The 14,579-nt window shown below is 40.2% G+C and overlaps 1 protein-coding gene across 4 annotated transcripts in view; it reads left to right on the top strand.

The window, feature by feature from the left end:
* The window catches only part of PLEKHA8 (pleckstrin homology domain containing A8), a 66,312-nt gene extending 54,284 nt beyond the window's left edge, over nt 1-12,028 (top strand). For 2 of the 4 annotated variants that reach the window (XM_055590485.1, XM_055590486.1), the window contains 2 exons: nt 923-984; nt 6,453-12,028. In XM_055590485.1, coding sequence (XP_055446460.1) covers nt 923-984; nt 6,453-6,650 — 260 coding nt within the window. In that variant the 3' untranslated portion in view covers nt 6,651-12,028. The remainder of the gene's footprint in view (nt 1-922; nt 985-6,452) is intronic. The other 2 variants (XR_008717919.1, XM_055590487.1) reach the window with 2 other exon arrangements.
* The last annotated feature ends 2,551 nt before the right edge of the window (nt 12,029-14,579 follow it).

Below are 14,579 nucleotides of genomic sequence, written 5' to 3'. Positions count from 1 at the left end.
TAAAGATGATGCTTAAAAAATAAAATGGAGCATTGAAATAAAAATGCACTGTGGTGATATAGAGCTGTGCCTCCTGAGAGAATGTTTATTCCTGTAGAAAAATCAGTTTTCAGTTTGGAATATATTGAATTATTCAAAGCCTTCAGGAACATATCCCTTGCATAAAATGCAGTCATCTTGTTCTTGAGATTATTTTTTGTAATTAAAATTATTACATAGAAGTTTTTTAATCTCCTAAAACTCATTGGGAAAAAAAAATAGGTTTTTATCTTTAAAGTCTAGAATATGAATTGACTTTTATTAATAAGCCTCACCGGTTACTTTATATCTAGCTTAATAATTTCAAGCTGTTCTTTCCATAATCATTTTCAAAGTTCTAGCTTTAACACTGTATATCCAGGGTTGTGGGACATCTAGGACTAACATTTGACATCCCAGAATAGAATGTTAGAATTGAAGAGAACCTTAGAGAAAATTTTACAAAGAGGAAGAGATGGTTAAAGAGGTTGGCTGAGGGACTGGCTCAGGGTCACACAACATTTCAAAGAACTGCATTTTTCTATTTTTATAGTGAATTTTAAATTATATTCTCCATATGACAATATCCTTTTCTCCCTTTTTACTTCACTCTATGTATTGAATTTTCCAACCATAATAATAAGCCACCGTTCAGCTATATTGACACAGGGTAAGAGTGGAAATATCAATTTTTTTTTTCAATTTTTCTTTTAAAAAAAATCTCTGGAGGCTTGTTTTTCCTACTCAGGACTTTTGGAGTATATAATCTTGTAATTAAGCTTTTTTCCCTCAGTTTTTAATACCTATAGGAATATGCTGCTATGTACATTAGAAAGGACATGATGCAAATAACACATCAAATTCTGATGAAATTGTTCCTCATGGAGTATTTCTTCTTTTCAAGATAATGCATATGGTAAAACATTGCGGCAGCACCATGGCTGGGTCGTTCGAGGAGTTTTTGCGGTAAGTAAGCCTTCTGCCTCCTGATGTTCTGATGGTCACAGCAAGGTGTTTTGTTTCGCTTTGTGTGTGTGTGGTGTTTCTGTTTGCTTTGTTTTTGAGAATAAGAACAAAATGTTGCTTATTTCATTGAAATCTGTAAGTCTGTTGTGTGGAAATGTTGGCAATAAACAGTAAGAAAAGACTTAGAGTGTGCTTCACCTTATCTAGTTCCAGGGACCCTGAGATTTGTCTCAGAAGTGGCTGCCTTTCAGATGAGGTAGTAAAGAGTGTCAGTGTAGACTAGAGATCACGTTCTGAGGGGAAACCAGGGGTGGTTTCAAGCCCATAGCTCCCTCTGCTGCCTGTCAGGGTCAGGCCTGTTAATTCTCAGATTTTAATTAGTCTTTTTTCCTCAACTGAATTGTATCTTTGAATATTAACTGACCTGGGTTGCCAGTGGCTAGAACTGGAAACCTTTTCTTCCCCAATTATTTCCCTTGTGGAAGTGTTTGTATTTGTGTGTGTTGGCTCCTGTTCCCTATTATTCCTTCCTTCCTTGCATGACCTGGGAAGAACACACACCTGAGAATCATAGTTCTCAGGTGGACAGATCAGTTCACCTGCTTTGTAAAATAGCTGGAGCAGATGGCCCCTTTCTGTCAGCAGTAATATTCTGTAATTCTACCGTCGGACGAGAGGTCAGCCATAGTCATGTGCAGCCATGAAAAGGCTGAATCTCATGTCGTGGTACAATAGGAAATGTCAGAGGATTGAAAATAGCTTGCAGATGAAGTCTGTTACTAATTTGCCTAAGTAAGAACTGTTCAGGTCATGATTTCTTAGGAGACTGGTAAAGAAAGTGGGAAGAATTTATGGAAGAAACCAAATTTTAGTGAAAATGAAACATTTTACTGTTCACTGGACTAGGAGCCAGACCAGTTGCAGCCACAAACTGCTCACATTTACCTTCAGTGGATGTTTAATAACGTAATAATAGCTTCTGTGTGGCTGTTGTACACTTAACCATGTATCAGACACTGTGCCACGTACTTCTGTGTTCATTATCTTTGGGAATCCTTAGGATTAGCTCCCACTGTTTTACAAGTTCAGAACTGTTCATTTCAGTCCCAAAGTAAGGCAGTGGCAGAGCCCAGGTCTAAACCCAGATCTGTCTCCAAGTCTGGTGCTCATCCCACACATCACAGCTCTCCACAATGAAGACAGAATAATTGAGAAACTGCTAGTGAGAAATTAGGCAAAAGATGCTGCTCCATTCATCAATCTCCCTGAGTAAATACTATGATTGCCTGCAGGTGTCTGATGCCCAAGTTCCCTTGGTGAGATGAAAAGCAGGGAAACATTGAGTTGCCTCATTTATAAGAAAAATAAATGTAGTTTTGTTTTATTTTTTATTCCAGTAGAGAGGGCAGAGTTTAATCCTGAAATATTGATGATCCAAGAGACATTGCCAATAAGCATGAAGCTATAGCAGAAAATTTATCATGAGCATAAGTGTTTAAAAGGACATTTTAACTTACAGCATTTTTCTAAATAATTTATATTATTTAGTAATTTAGTAATTAATCTAATTTAGTAATTTAGATTCATTGTAAAAATAAAATGTATAGAAAAATAGAAAGGGTAAAACTTAAAATTGTCCAGTCTCACTGCCCTATAATAACCATCTTCAACATTTTTGTGTTTTGCCTTCTTTGCTCTTATTTTCATTTATTTAACATATTCTTTTCAATGTTGTTCTATTTCATTGTGTATATTTATATAAATATCTATTAATAGATATTTATATTTTTATGTTTATTTTATGTGTATAATTATCTTAATTTTGTATACTTACTCTGTATATGCATGTAAGTTTTTTTGACACTTAACTGGTTGTATAGTTTTGTATTGTTTTTCTCCACTTTTTTAGTTTTTATATTTTCTAGTTGTATTGAGGAATAATTGACATATGTTACTGTATGTTTAAGGCACACAGCATGGTGGTTTGATTTAAATGTATTGTAAAATGATTACCACAATAGGTTCAGCTAAATCCATCTTATATAAATACAATAAAAAGAAAGGAAAAAGGAAAAATTTTTCTCCTTGTGATGTGAATTCTTAGAATTTACTCTTTTCACACGTTTGCTCTATATCCAGCAGCAGTATTAGCTGTAGTTGTCCCCACTTATTTTTAGGGATTGCCTAATATTTCCCCCAGTATAGAGGTACCGTAATTTATTTGTTCCAAACCTTTGTGTTGGAAATTTCAGTTGCTTCTAAGTTTGTTTTTACAGATGAAACAGCATCTGTTTTTATGCATTTTTGACTAAAACAGTTATTTCCTCAAAATGGGTTCCTGGAAGAAGAATAGCTGTGTCTAATGCAAAGAACTGAAACCCCAACTTAGAGCACTTACCATGCACTGGATATTGTTTTAGGCGCTTTACTTACGTAAAGTTATTAATCTCATAACTCTGAAGTGGCTTCTCCTATTTTCCCTGCTTATAAACAAAACCTGAAACACATGGGTGTGAGGTAATAACACCCAAAGTTACAGGAAAAGAGCATTTGGAAGACTCTTGATGTTACTGCCAAGAGTTTTTTAATTTGCTGATTTTTAAGAAAATAGATTCTGCTGAGCATTTGGTAACAGCATTATTAATAGAGGAGCTTCCTTTCAGTCTCTCTCCTGTTATTCTCCAAGTCATCCCTACTTCGGGAAGTTTATTGAGTTTTCTAATGTCCTGATTAAAATCATCAGGGACAGATCTCACTAATCTTGGTTGCTCAGGGAAATATCTTTTACACTCACCGAATCTGACTTACTTAACAGCCAAATATTGGACTTTTATCTTCAAATGGTTATGGTCTATGGAGCTGATGTCTAGTCTAGGCTCTGTCTCTTTCTGTGGCTCTCTGTTTTGGCTTCCGCTTCAGTTGAGTTCTGTCATTGTTTCCCAAATAGACTCAGCTGCATCATTGTTCCCTAGGAACCTTTGAGAAATGCATTGTTGTGGGCTCCACTCTGGAGAAACTTTAAACATTTTTTATTTTATGTAAATATACGTACGTAGTTTTATTTTGCTTTTTATCACAGAGTCCAAAAAGGTTATATAACAAAAAAGGCAGTTTGTTCCATACTTCCCAGACTCTCTAAAAGAGGCTGCAACTTTCAAATGCTTTGGCTATTTCTTCCAATACTTCTGTAATTCTAAAACTATTTACTCTTCTCTGTGGCCCCATCCATTTTAATTAATGTTGATTTCTGTTATAGATTAGAGTTTGCCACCTCAGACCTTACTGCCACTACCTCCCCTCCCCTGCCTCTACTTTCCCTGTATAATTATATCACAAGTCAACATGATGATGATGAGCCAAAATTCTATGACTTTTTTTGTTCTTTCTTATATGAGTTTTATATTTTTCTCTGTACCATGAATTCTCTCACATCATCATCATTTTGAACTTACAAATGTATTGGATTATCTGTATTTTTTTCAGAACTTTCTAAACTCTTATTCCAGTCTGATTTGTTGTACTGCTGTTGTCCTAGAACTTTTGTTCATAAATTTCCCTATACTGAGTCCCCACCTCACCTTAATTTTATTTCCCAAGTCCTGTGACTTCCTATTTCTTGATCTAATCCCTTTTTTTTTGATGATATCCAAACTCTAGTAGCTTCCTAAAAAAAAGAGTGCAAGGGAACTAAATTTTTGAGTTCTTGCATGCCTGAAATTGTCTTTATTCTGCCCCTTTTTCCTAGAGTGTTGCTTTGGCTGGTGTAGAATTCTAAAGTGAAAGTTGCTCAGTCGTGTCCAACTCTTTGTGACCCCGTGAACTGTAGCCCACCAGGCTCCTCTGTCCATGGGATTCTCCAGGCAGAAATAGTGGAGTGGGTAGCCATTCCCTTCTCCAGGAGATCTTCCCAACCCAGAGGTTGAACCCGGGTCTCCTGCATTGCAGGCAGATTCTTTACCGTGAACCACCAGAATTCAAGGTTAAGAGTAATTTTCTCTCAGAACTTTGAAGGCAGTCCTCTGATGTCCTCCAGCTTCCAGTGTTACTACTATAAAACCGGTAAAATCTAATATGTGTAAACCGCTCCTCACCTCCTCCTAGATGCTTTTAGGATCTATTCTTTATCCCCACCTTGTAAAATTTCACCATGTTTGCCTTTGGGTCTTTATCATTCGTTTTGCTAAGCATTTGACTAGGTCTTTAAATCTGGAGACTCATATCCTTCTGTTCTGGGAGATTTTCTCTCATGATATTTTTGGGCAGTTGCTTTTCCTCCATCCTCTGCTGTCCCTTATACCCCTACCATTATTTGAGTGTTTATGATGTGCCAGGTAGTGGAGTAAACGCATCCTGCATTCCCATTAATCCCTCAGACAAGGAAAGTGCTACCAGTCGTCATCTGCGGACAAGGAGACTGAGGTTCTAATTTAGTCCCCTTGCTTAAATTCCTCAAGCTAACCTGTAAAAGAGTTGGGATTCAAGTCCAGGTCTCCTCACCTAGTGGCTGTGCTTTAACCACTGCATAATGCCAGTCACTCTCCAGTTGCAGAAAGGGAGAGGGTTGATTCTCAAAGACTTTCAATATAAGGAAGCTCAAGAAAGCAACTGCAAGATTTTTTTTACAATCTATTGAAGATTTTAAAAGCCTCCAGCGAGCTCAGGGGAGCCAAAACTAGTAGATGCCAGAGAACAGATTTCAGGATGCTTAGGGAACAGTTGGCCTGCAGAGAGAGGGGAGCTGTAAGGAGCTTAGGAAATCTTTCCTCGGGGAAGCAGTGTGGTTGGTGGTATGGTTGAAAAAGCGGAGAGATGATCCTAAGTTCAGATCCTGGCCCTGGCACTCATTAGCTGTGTGATTTCCATATGTAAAATAAAGGATATAGATTGTACAGAGTTCTTACAAAGATTAGCTGGGATAAAATACGTTAAAGCATCAGCATGCAAGCAAACCATAAATGTTAACCCCCTTCATTTTTAGAAAATGTTCACAAATACAAAGGAAATCTCTACATAAAGGTGAATGGGACATAGGTAAAGTGTGTGGAGATGAGATATAAACAGGATGGTGAGCTGCTCCACCAGGCTGGCCATGTGCCAACAAAGACTGTGCAAGCAGCATGTGTGCAAGTCATTCTTAGCACTCCACGGGAAGAGTCTAGATCACTGTGAATGAGAAAGTTTGAGCTTTTCTCAAACTGTTCTCCTCTCACCATTCCCTGACTTGATGGGATTATTCGTCCTCAAGATAGCCCAAGAAGATATGTGCTTCTTCAAACATTAAAGTGATTTGGTTCTTGAAACATAATTGAAGAGTCCATGAACTGAAAGAATGCATGCCTGTTTTTTCACTCTTGCTCGCCTCAGCTCTGTGTATATGTGTGACTGTGTGCACACATGTGTTTGTGCATGAGTATAATGTGCAAGAGAGCATGTCATGGTGCAGCTTTTCACGAGCAATTCTTTTGCAGTTAGCTCTGAGGGCAGCTCCATCCTATGAAGATTTTGTGGCTGCATTAACCATTAAGGAAGGCGACCACCAGAAGGCAGCTTTCAGTGTTGGGATGCAGAGGGACCTCAGCCTTTACCTCCCCGCCATGGAGAAGCAGCTGGCGATACTGGACACTTTATACGAGGTCCACGGACTGGAGTCTGACGAGGTGGTATGACATCTGCAGGGTAGCGCTGCCTCCTCACTTCAGGGAATAAAGTTTGCTAAAGTGTTTTGTTGCCCGACTTAAATTTCCAGCAGCAGCTCCAGCCCTCTCCAATCTCTTACTTGGGGAATGGAGAGGGGAAGGAAAAGCCTAGTGCTTTTATATATAATTTTTTCAATGCTGTATGTTTTGTGTGTTTAAAAATCAAGGTGCTATATATTTAGTTCAAAAGGCCTCATGGAAAACCAAATTGTAGCTGTTATATAGATGTGAACAGCAAGTTATAAGAGCAGATTTGACAATGAATTTGTTAGTATTATGTTTTGTTTTTAGCTTTTAGTTTTAATGGGCCACCCAAACCCAAGCTGAAAATGAGCAATTTTCTGTATCAAGGACTATAACTCATAGCCATTATTTCAGTCAACTTAGAATTAGTCTAAAATTTTCAAGGAGTTAAGCCCCTCTGTTGAAGCTATTGAAAATGTAGAGTTTGCTATTCCTAGATGTTCTGCAGAGAATTCTCTTCTCTGTGGCTCCGTGGGCCAGAAGAACCTGTGTATTCAGCACAACCAGTACACTGGTGTGACCAAGCAGTGCCATCTCTGAAGAGATGAGTGGTGTGGCCTTGCCCCGAGCCAGAGGATAGTATGGGAGAGGTGGGTGGGTCATATGAGATGACCCCTGTGCAGTACACACCCTTCGCCACCTACTTTCCCCTGCATCATCTCAGTTGGACATCACAGCAAAACCATGGTATTCAGGGATTATTATTAAACTTCATAAGTAAGGTTTAGAGGTCAAGGGATAGGCTCAGTCACACAGCCGCTAAATGGAGGAACCACGTGATTTCCATGTGTGACCTGGACCACCTTTACGTCAAAATTACATGGAAAGCTTGTTTGAAAATTAAATTCCCAGGCCTTACCTTGACCTGAAGAACCAGAATTGTGGGAGTAGGACTCAGGATAATAAACCTTGAGTTTGAATAAATTGTACAAGGTATTCTTGTGCAACAGGGTTGAAGAACTATGAGGTTAAATTCTAGTTTATGGAATTCCCAGTCTTCTGCATGGACTATATGTTGTATCCTTTCTTGGAAAGAGGAGGAGGCTATCATTGAAGTGAAGTAGTTAAAAGGAGAGTGAGAAGTGGAGCGAGTTTACTCAGCAGCTTTCTTGACCGAACATGCAGACCTTGGTGTTGTCCCCGGGGGCCACAGTTCCGAATGTGCTCTCTGACCAGTTTTGGCTTAATCACCAATGGTGCAGAGCAAGCCAGATGCAGCTGCTTATCTGTCTCAAGAGCTTTGGGACCATGTTTAAAAGTGGGATTTTTAAGTCTTTCATTAAACAACCCGAAGAGTGTGACGTGTTGCCAGGAATGTGGCCTCAGTCCCTCAGTAAGTCAGCCTGCCAGGAGTGGGTGTGGGAGAGAGGCCACGGGTGCCTTCTGTGCCAGAGGCTACTCGCTTAAAGTCACTGGAAGGAAAGGTCCAGCACAAGCTAGCTCCCCAGCTGAAAGTGGTGTTCCTTTGAGGGGCCCAGGGGATGCTGCTCCGAGGGCAAAGAGAACCCTCTCCTTGGGTGAGAGGTTGCTGTGGGGAAGGGTACTGATTTGGTCTTTTTGTCTGTCTTTAAACAAACGAGTGGGCATTTAACATAGCTCAGATTATTGAATTGGGTACTCTGCACAATAAGGACTTGTGGAAAATGCTTAAACTTTAGAAAAACAGTATCGGATATTTTAAGGCTGGAGAGAGAAACAGTGCTGAAGTGACACTGATTCTTTCATATCTTGGCACTTGCTGTTGGCAGCTGCCAAGGCGTGTGTGTTGTCTCCTTCACTCCCACAAGTAATTAGTCGCATCTCCTTCTCTGGCTAGTGTGGGCATGATGGCAGGACTCGGGGATAATTTAGACTTCCTGCCCTTCACAGAGCCTCATAAAGGGAAGGAAAAAGCCACCTGCCTTTGCTTTACGTTGAGTGAATGCACATCAGCTATTGTGCCATCAGATGGGGAGGCTACCTGGAGACTGTAAGTGTTGTGAAACATGACCGTTTTGAGCAAATGCTGGTGCTTCCTGTCACCTCAGGTGAACTGCTGTGGTCCCTGACAGAGGTGGGCTCACGGAATATACCTCAGATTTTCCACCAAGGCTCTGAATACACACAAAAAGAAAGCTGCTCAACATAACCATTTCACATTTATATAGGTACTGCCTTGGTATATATGACCCAGTTTTCTGGAGAAGATTTCATATTATCTGGGATCTTTGATCAGAGAAGCTTGAGTAACTTGAATAAGTCACATTATCTACTCAACACTTTTCCAGCCCTGCAGAAAGGGGGTAATGTTTTTTAATAGATATTTTCCTTACTGGAGCATGTTAAGTTTACCTGAGATGCGTAAAGCTCTGGAAATTGAACTATCATCATACTAGATGATAAATTCAATTTGACCTGAAGCTTGGCACAGTCAGAGCTTTATCCTGGAACTACACTATTTGCTTCTCCATTTTACTTAAAATCACAATTTGTGCTAATTTGCATTTACTATCTAAGAAGAGGACAAAGAGAAAAGAGAGTTAAGGCTTTCTCTCCAGAATCCTCCCAAGATTCCTGGGGCTTCCAAGCTTTCTTTCATTCTGACAGAGGAGATAGGAAAATGGTATTATGTTTGTTGGTGGAGTAATCACCTTGCTCAAACATTTTTAGGATTCCCTTTCTAGATTAACCTTTAGAGAGATCTTGAATTAAAATAAAAGGTAATGTGTCTTCTAGGTATCATTAGAAGCTAATAAGTAGCATTTGAACAATCTCTCACAAGGTACTTTGATACATATAATTTCATTCATGTCTATACTTCTTCCCACGGTAGAAGCCAGGCCTTACACTTAGGAGGGATTAACGTGTGTTTGTCTAACTGAACAAAACAAAATCCTTTAAATGATGGCAATTTTTTGTCCTTTGAAAGCAAATTTGATTCATTATATCTAATCTTGGCAAAAATGCTAAGTTAGAGGGGGTACCTTTTGGGGAAGAAACCACCTTGTGTCTATGAAGTGCAGATGATTTTCTCATCACCTCTTGATCCAGCTCTACTGGAAGTTTAGAAGTGGGGCTCTTGGAATGTTGAGCACATCTATGCCCAGGAAATTGACTTTGAAAGGCAGCATTTGTTAGGATGTTTAAGTAGTGACTTCAGGGGCCTTGTCATCATTATTTGTGTGTCATTCTGAATATAAATGCTCCCCAAATGTCATATTCCATGATGAGGGATATCTGAACTCCATAATTCAGTCCTGCTGCTTCTCTCTCCTTTTCTAATTGTTGTGAATAGTACCCTCATCAGAGTACCAGATCCATCCCTTTTTAAACTGTTTTGCTCCATTCCTCAGCAGCAGCTTTCTAGCACATATGTGGAGCATCTGGCACAGGCCTAGCCAGGGTCAGGTGCCCAGCCTATGAGCATTCTCTCTTAGTCTGCAAGAGCTTCTTAAAGAACCCCTGTCCCAATGTATAGCTGTGAAGCAGGTGACCATATGGTGTGTACCATCTAGGAAAAGTGATATGTTGTTAGATAAATGCTACTGGAAAGATTTGCAGTCTTCTCTTTTTGATTATTAATTACACACACACACACGCACACATATATCCATCCCTAAAGTTAATGCTTTTAGTTTTCTATTTTCGGAAAAGTGTTTTTAAGTAGGAAAAGCTTGTGGTAGGGACCAATAAATAAATTACACTTTTCTTTATTAAATTTGAAGTAAACTAAAAGAGCTGAAGCAAGAGATATCTTATTAAAGAAACCAAATCTGATGGTGAGAAATCAGAAGAAATGTCATTTAAGTCAGTAAGGAAAGTCAGAGGGTTATGAGCAATACAAGATATGATTTTGGGAGCTTTCTGGAAGAAAACTGTTCTTAGGTTTTTTCCCTACTAAATGACCGTGTACTGTAGAAGTTGGTTCCATGATGGTACATTTCTGAATCACTTGCTTCTGATTTTAGTTTTGTTTTTTTTATAATTATTCAGCTTTCCTGTCCTCATGTTTGATTTCTTTTTTTTTTTAAGTGAACCTTTAAAATTTTTTTTAGATTTAGAATTCATGGGTACAGTACATTCTAAGCCATTGTTCTGTTAGCTGAGCTCACGTGTTTTGTCTTGGAATGCCTGACTTCCATGCTCTTTGTGATCTGGTGGAGTCTGTACATGAGCTTCAGTGTCAACAGCAACCCACGTCCCTATGACATGCATGTAGAGTACTTTACCTGGAAACACGCTCTGCTTCCGGGCAGCCCTTCATTTTCTGCAGTTGCTTACTCAGGGGTTCATAATAATGACATAAAAATCCCCACTAGCTGTCTAATAGTATTTTAAGACTGCTTATCTATTAATAGGGTGTAAGGGTCCTTTGAGCAATTCCATGAGCATACTGTTCACTGGACCTCCTCTGGAAATGCCCCTAGACCTGTCCTGGCACAGGCAGTAGCCTGCGTACAGAGGCCATTCGCATGATTTCTCATCGCGCTGCTGCCTCAGGGCACTTGGAAGTGGCCCTCAGCGGTACAGTTGGCACAGCATCGATCCTTCTTCTGCACTGTTTCTGTATAACGTTTCATTTCAAAAGGAAAAACATAGCACTACTCTGCGGAGCAGAAGTTTCCAAATTCTTTGGTTACCCTTTTTAATCAGTTCCCTTTCAGAGTGAACACATGTTCTCAGCTACACTATGTGAGAACACAAGAGAGAGACCTTGCTTGTTCTAAGCACGAGACTTTCTATTTTATGTATTTTAAAGTCTGATCATATTTCCTCCCAGACTTTGTAAACAGAAACCACTCTGGGATGGTTGGTACCCCTAGCAAAGCTGATCTCATCCACAGATTCCCACATATCTGTGTCTATTTATAGGTGTATCATGGAGTCAGTTGTGACAAGAAGGGTGATCTGGAAGTAATTCTGTTGCCTCCCAGAAGGCTAATGAGCCAGTCTCGTGGCATGTTTGATGCATGAGTCCCCGGTGTCATGACAGTTTCACTAGAATGTCAGTAAGCAGCCCAACTACCTCATGTGAAATTGGCTGTGGACAATCTGTGTCAGATGAGACATGTGTTAAGGTTGATTTAATCTGGTTAATAGAATGGACAACATAATGTCTCTGTAAAGAAGAAACACATTAGACCAGATGCCAAAGGCTACTATGTACATAGATTTCCTTGGATTGCTTTTTAAAGTCAGTGTTTAATTCTGCCCCCAGTATTCTCATCTCAGTTGGTTGTGATTTCATGGATCCATGCACTTTGAATATCTGTCACATGCAGTCCTATGTTACTTGTTCTTGTCCTTCAACATTTTGAATGAGCATCATAATGACAGTGGAAAGCAAGTGACTGGTGGTTTGTTGATTCCTTAATTTTAATGGACATTTACTTAGAATATAATGTGTTGGAGCCTTTAAGGATCAACTGGATAAATGAGAATTTCATGTTTAGGTTTCATGTAAAACTGTCCAAGTTCATACTCTGTATTTTGTGGGAAGGGGGAACAAGGGAGGGATTTACTTTTTTTGCAAAAGTATTTGAAAACATTTGTCAGATTTTATATTCATTAGTTATAATAAACTTATTTTTCAAGTATTTTATCAAGTGCTTCTCTGGAAGATTTTTGTGTGGGGTTTTGTTTAGTGAATATACCAGTAATAAGTATCATTTACTGGAACACATACTACTTGCTGGGCATCATCCCAAGCTCTTTACAGATATTAATACACTTAATCCTCCTAATCAGCCTTTAGGGCCAGTACCGTTATTAACCTGAAGTTACAGATGAGAAAACTGAGGCACAGTTGGGGAAGCCCCTGGTCTTAGATCCCACAGCTGATGAGTAGAGCCAGGCTACACACTCAGGCAGCCTACCTCCAAAATCTTTATAACAAACCACTTAGACCTAAACAAAAAATAGTTTTGAAGCATCAAATGGCCACTACAGTGGCATTGCCCAGGGTATTCTAAGCAGGCCAGAAAGACCAGCTGCTGTCACAGGTGGCTGTGTTCTTCAGCCTGGTTTAATTCTGTTTTCAGAGAAACCACAAATGCAGACCAAAGAGATGAATTTGCTGTGCAAAATGTTTGAGTTGCTGTTTGGTTAATTAGTTTACATGCAAAGCAGATACTTCTTTTTGTCTAAATCAGTTGGTGCTAAGGTAAGGTTGCACTTGTCAGGTTTTCACTCTCATATACTTGCTGGTGGATGTTAGGATGCCTGCAGATAGATAGGTGCATGTGGCTGGCATTGGAGTGCAACCCTGTCCACACCACCTTCTCAGGGAAGCTTCCCGCCTGTGCCCACTTGAGGCCTCCTCTCCAGCCACCTCTTTACATGAACTGGGCTGTTTAGAATTGGGACAGGGAGGTTTGAAGGCAGAGAGAGAGAAACCAGCGAAGTGTGGTAGTGTTGGAGCAAAAGGGTCCTGTGGAGTCTGAGCTGGGGTGGCCATGTTGGGTCACGTGGAAGAGAAGGGAGAAGAGAAGGCCAGTGGGGAAGGAAAGGATGATGCAGGCACACTAGAAGCAGGAACGAGGAATTAGGTAGTCACCAGGCACCAGCAAAACTTTCCTGAAGGCCAGCTTTCCCTTTCCCACTTCTAGCTCCTGCCCCAGAAGTCCTCCCCTTGAGAACTGTGTGGCTTTACAATAAGACCCCAGCCCTTTTGCTTACACTGCTTTTAGCAGGTGTATCTAAAAGCACGTGTGTGTCTTTGTTCCACACCGAATATGGGCAAATCCACAAAAACCCAAGTAACATACATTGAAGATCCACCACCACTATCATTATTTTCACAGTGTAAAGTGGAAATGCCCATCCAGACCTGAAGTCAGTTTATGTGGGTTCTGCTTATTCCAAGTTATGTGAAATTCCCCTACAAAACTCCAGGAGCCTTTTTGTAATAGCTTTGTTCTTATCATAAGCATCAGTTCTGCCAAAGATGGTGGTATAACCAGGTGACCACCTCCTGCCTTCTCCCATACCTGCTGGGAGTAGAATGCTCAGAGAGTGTGAAGAATCAACTGCTCCACGCTGGGGTACTTGGAAACCATGAAAATACAAGCTTCCTGGAGGATGAACCAAGGTGGGTTCAAGAGACCATGTTTGGACATCTGTCCTTATTTCTAGCAGACAGGGGAGTAAAGCTGCTTTGTGCTAATTTTAGGAACCAGCCGAGGAAAAGCAGCAACTGCTGCTTCCTATTCTTCCTGAACCTACGAATATGGGTACGTTTTTCTACCTGTTGTATTACCTTCTGGAAGAACATGAATACACTTACAAGATCTATGCTTCGTGGCTGCAGTGGGGAAACTCAAAGAGCAACAAGGAAGAGAACCATCCTACAGTTAATATTTTTATTCTCACATTCTCATGGGCAGCTTAGAGATGTCCAAGACCCTTTTTGTGAGCATACATACACATGCGTCTGTATCCATTCACACAGACACATCTTGACCCTCGTCATCACCATCGTTCCAGAAGCACACAGTGGAGAGGTGCGTTTGGAGCAGGGATGGCTTGCTTTGATAAGAATTGATGAGTGTTGATGGTCTGACATCAGCATTGAGACCACAGTGAATGGTTTACTCCGTAAACACATTTCCTTCCTCAGAGAACAGGGCTGTCACTTACGCAAACACTGAGGGTGACCACTGTGAGGGCTTTTTGCTTTGACTTGACAGTCCAAGTTGTTGTTGAAAAGTTTTTGGATGTTTTAAGGGTCAGACCCTGGTTCAGAGGCCTTCATAAGATCACCTTAGACATTCCCCTGACCTTTGTTGACCTTCATTGACCAAATCTCTTCCCCTGGCTTTTGTAAGTCACTGGGGGAGATGGATGATTCTCTGCCTGCTGCTGCTACTGCTAAGTCACTTCAGTCGTGTCCAACTC

The sequence above is a fragment of the Bubalus kerabau genome, chromosome 8 (genome assembly GCF_029407905.1).
Source record: "Bubalus kerabau isolate K-KA32 ecotype Philippines breed swamp buffalo chromosome 8, PCC_UOA_SB_1v2, whole genome shotgun sequence".
In the NCBI taxonomy this organism is placed as follows: Eukaryota; Metazoa; Chordata; class Mammalia; order Artiodactyla; family Bovidae; genus Bubalus; species Bubalus kerabau.
This window is presented reverse-complemented; position numbering and strand designations above follow the sequence as displayed.